At 34.7% G+C, this 4,953-nt stretch overlaps 1 protein-coding gene across 1 annotated transcript; it reads right to left on the bottom strand.

The window, feature by feature from the left end:
- Window positions 1-151: 151 nt before the first annotated feature.
- Window positions 152-3,569, bottom strand: LOC134237020 (uncharacterized; the record flags this gene model as incomplete). Its single annotated transcript, XM_062719103.1, has 6 exons — window positions 152-798; window positions 1,861-1,998; window positions 2,166-2,302; window positions 2,441-2,525; window positions 2,848-2,937; window positions 3,179-3,569. Coding segments are annotated over 6 exons (1,277 nt in total), but the record flags the coding sequence as incomplete, so codon positions are not given.
- Window positions 3,570-4,953: the final 1,384 nt, after the last annotated feature.

Consider the following 4,953-nt stretch of genomic DNA (forward strand, 5'->3'; position numbering starts at 1 on the left):
GGTATGCTTGTATCAAAATGTGTCCATCAGAAGGAGTTATTTTTCTAACTTTTATTATTTAAAATAAAAAAACATGATTCGTAATTAAAAGAAAATTCTCTTTTTAAAATGACTTTTCGCTATTTACATTGCATGTTGTACAAAAGGGCAAACAAGCATAATTATACGATATACATGTATAGGCTTTAATCTCGTATGAAATGAATATATACAATGTTCTGTCTAAAAAGTTTTAAAGGCAGTCGTCAAATACTCAGAAATGATTAATTAGTGTTTTCTGGTGTCACTTTCTGTAAAAAGTGACACATTCTTAGCAGGCCATGATGATACAAAGATTGTTTATGCTTCCACATACAGTTCAATTAACCAGCAGATTCAATCGTTTGCCTAGAATGCAGAGCAGACCTTGGTACATCAACTGTGGGCGTTTCTACGACTTTCATGGGCGTGTCTACGACCTTGATGACCCTCTGCCGGGTACTCCTCCCGCTGGTCATTGTGGAATGGGACTTTTTCAGTGATGGTCGGCCGGGATGTTTGGGCAAGAGACTGACATTTGCCTCATCTCGAAGAAGTTTTGATTCGATTCCGCTGATGCATTCGTCCAGGGCCTGCTTCGATCCTGGTGTGTTTTGTAGATAGGCAGTATACGTGTTGACCATACTGGGTCGGTTGTACGTTGGGCGCATTTCGTTCAGTTTGTCAAGCTCCATGCGATAAAAGTCGTTTTTAGTTTTGGTATAATCCTTCTTGACCCGTTCAGGTGAGCGTTTACTCCATTTCTTTTTCAGCTCTTTTCTACAAAGACAACAAGACAGTAGTTTTCAGGAAGTGAATGTGTTTGAACAAAGCTATTTAGAAAAAAAAAAGTGCATGTAGTTGAAGAACACCTCATCTGAATTACTTCGACAATGACAACTAATGTCGTTCCTATTATCAAATTCCTTTTTTTTTGTAGCAATATTCCGCTTTCTCATGCATATGAAGTTTACATTTCCCAGTTTTAAATTCGATTCTCTAGATCGTGATCTTAGTGCGACTTATTTTTAAACCAGGACGGGCTACTGACAGATAAGTTGATGATATAGGAAATTCAACAATCTCGTTTAATGACGTCATATCGTAAATTTTATCCTTGTCATAATGACCTTGTATAAATAGATATACTGGTAAATAGCTGTATTCTGGCTAAGTATTTCATACCATTTGTAAGGCCCGTTTTTGTTTTATAAAAAGAAACTTCACTAAGAAATATTCCATCTACTTGATCAATACAAAAACAGCGGGTGTCGACAGGGGTTGCTTACTCCTCCTAGGCACTTTATCCCATTTTTTGAAAGTTGGTGGGTCGATCCATGTGTAAGCGCTGTTTTCAATATCTTCCGTCTTACCCGCGTTATGACATAACACCTCAAAGTTTGCAGTTTTCACAGTAGAATATTTACATCCACTGAACATTTTCTCCTTTATTTCTTAAGAAAACCTATTGCGTTTATCACTGCATGAACTACATTAGACATGTCGCCTGTACAGATTTCTTGATCAGTGGCTGTTCCATCAATGAAACGTATGAAGTCGTTCGCATCATTAATACAATAATTAATCTTTTTAATCCTACTTTAAATGATTATTTAAACAGATATAAATATAAACAATAAAATGTCTTTCTTTATTTGTTATTACTGGAATTAACGGAAGCAGCTATTGCAGAAAAAAAATTAATAACCCGCTTACCCCGCGGGTTATGTATTTTTTCTTCAACAGCTGCTTCCGTTAATTCCAATAATAACAAACAAAGAAAGCATTTTATTGTTTAATTAAACTCTTCAAAAATAAATTCTGAAACAATCCACTCCTTACCTAACTTTTGGCACGTCGTCAAGTTCAAACATACGCGTGGGACTCTCTGCTTGTACGTACGGATAGTTAACGTTAGGGAACTGGGGAAAATACGTGCTGCCCTTGGGTGCAGGTCTGTTTGGGTAATCCCGGCGGCGCCTGAAAGAAAGGCCCGTCAATATTTTGTTTCAACGCTGCATTTTAAACATTTAAAAATCAAATGAATGCAGATCATGAGTTTTAGAGAAAAAAATAAGAAAAAAAATTAAAGTTGAAATGAGCCTTCTGGGTTTTCGAAGAGGTGCTTTATTTAGAGAACTTCTTACTTTTGGGATCCTCTATAACGCGGGATTGTTCTACGGGAGGATTCTACACTGTCCAGTTCCAGGAAATCCCAGGGATTCATCATGTCTACTGCTGTCTTTCTGTATCTGTAACCATGGTCTGAATCAGGATTTGATGGCTAAAATCATATAGTATATCATCAATAATTGACATCATTTATACACATCTATAAAAACCTTGGGTAGCACTGTTAATTTTACGGTTAATATGATGACGTGTATTCAGCAGATCGCCTAATATGATAGAAAATACTGACGATAGATCTGGTGATTCTTTTCATTTCTTTCTCTCCCTGTTCCACTGTGTACGGATCTAACCTCGAGATGAGATTGGATTTGCTTCTGAAAAACATCAAGTTTATCGTCTTAATCAAGAGGTCATACAGAATTATAGTTTTATAAAATTGTCATCAAAATAAAATACTAAAGTAGAATTTTACAGCAAATCTAGGGATGTGAAAGAGTTAAAGAATATGTACATACTGTTGGCCTCCAACGTATATGTGATAAAACATGACATTTACAATACTTTTACATGAATATAATAATCAAGAATATTTTGTGCCCCTAAAGGTAATAACTTGATATATTTATGTTCGATTATGTCGATATTTTATGTAATGAAGAATATATAAAGAGCGTTGTTATAATATTGTAGACTTACGGGTTTATCCTTGGTAGCATATTGTGATCAAAAACGTGGACCTCTTTAGCGTGGAATAATTTCTTAAATGCGAGTTCTCGCTTACGTAGACTGCAAAATAAATGTTTAATACATCAAGAATCTTTAAAAAGGTAAGGGACAATTGATAGATAAACAAATCTTTAAATGGACAATATTAATGCATCAGAAAATTAAAGCAGACAAAAAAAAACACGATAAAGATATTTTTTTTAAAAAAGATTACAAGTAAAATTTTAAAATAAAATTACATGTAGATGCGAAAACTATTTTTCTTTTTTAATATCAAAAAAGGAATTGGCAATAAACTTACGACTGGAATCTTTTAAATATGACCTCCTCAGAGTCAGCGGTCTCTTTGATGACTGGCAGATGAGGAAGTTCCTGAGGTTTGTCTGTCTGTTTGTCCCTTTTACGATGCTTTGTGAGGTTCTGGTCAACAGTTCTTTTAAAGGCAGATTCTAAGACTTTATCTACTTTGGTGTTCTTCTGAACAACTTGTCCTGTTAAAGTTTTTCCTTCTTCTACAGTCTCCGGTTTCTGAACTTTTTCTGCTTCGGTTGTTTTAGGTTTGGGTTGTTTCTTGTCGGCTATGGGAGGTAAATTGGTCTCTTGCTTTTCCTGGTCCTTTTCGGCTTCTTTCGGTGCCGGGCTCTTAACGTCAGGAAGATGCTCACGATTTTCTTTAGTGCCCGGTCGTGAATCTTATAACAAAAAATGAATAAAATGTGCTAAATAAAAAGGATTTTCATCCAGATTCAAAAACTGGATAGTCCATAGAAACTGTTCACTCTTGTGGCCAGATTGTGAAAGGTCAAGGATCAAGTATCACCAGGCAGAAAAGAGGCCCACCAGGGGTTTCCTCCTAATGGACATTGTGAGGGAGAATTTCTTTCTCATGATTGGGGATACCAAAACCATTATTTTCATAAGAGATCGATTAAATCATTTTATTGTATAACTATATTTACGTTCTTCAACGCAACATATTTATCCTTACACAACAAAAAGCAATTGATCAATTAGCCTGTATTGGACCTTTAAGTATCATTTAGGTTTGCAAACCGATTAACTTATTTAGAGAAGAAAACAATGTACATTTAGATATTGAAATAATCGGGTATATATAATGTGTTACTAATTTAAATACTTATTAACTATGAGTTCTCTGCTAAGATTTACTTACTCGTTCTAACCTTTTAATCCGACATTAAACTAAAAGCATCGACTATCAGTGACATTTTACGTTCGTGGGTCACAAATTTCAATACACCATTAATCCGAAATCCCTATGCAGAAATTATGGTCAAACTGACCGTCTGAATTGCCGTTTATATGTCGTGTTAAGAAAATTAGTTTTTGTGGATTTTGCATTAATCTTTTTCTTCCACTTTTAATTCTCTGCTCTCAGTACTATAATTCAGTAAATATGATCATATATTCATATAAATGCATGTACGTGCTATAGTTGAAATTAATCTGGACCCTTCTTTAACATTGGTGTGATATATAGATATTCAAGTAACAGTAAATTTTAGTGAGAGGATAGCCGACACAGGTGTGTAAATATTTTATGCAATTTAATTCATTTTCTATAGAGGTTGCCAAACTTGACACAAATATACAGCTTAATTTATGAACATTTTATGTAGAAATCCTCGATGCTAATTTAGGAATGTATCGTCTAATGGGTTTAAGCTTAAAGGATAAATCAATAAATAATAAATAACATATTTCATGATGTAATGAATAACAAGGTTAATATTTTCTGATGGCTCGAGCTTTCTATAATTATCACTTTCTTCTAGAACTTAAAATACGAGGAACTGAGAAAGGGGGTTAGCATTTTGTAGAAGAAAATAGATCTAATGCTTAATGACTAAATGAGGACCTAGCTCAAAGTCGATCCATTTTCTTCAGGGTAAATATGAAAGTGCATGTATCTTAATTGTCAAATAATACGGAGACAGAGTGAGCAATCGCACTTTAGTCTAAAAGCTACGTATACGCTAGATCTATAAAAGAGGATACATTTTTGCTTCTTCGTGAAGGAGACTCCGTGAGGTTAGGGGGTGAGGGTGCAAAACA

This window comes from Saccostrea cucullata, unplaced genomic scaffold, assembly GCF_032062105.1.
Source record: "Saccostrea cucullata isolate Sc308-1 unplaced genomic scaffold, CSIRO_AGI_Scuc_v1 ctg23522, whole genome shotgun sequence".
Lineage (NCBI taxonomy): Eukaryota > Metazoa > Mollusca > Bivalvia > Ostreida > Ostreidae > Saccostrea > Saccostrea cuccullata.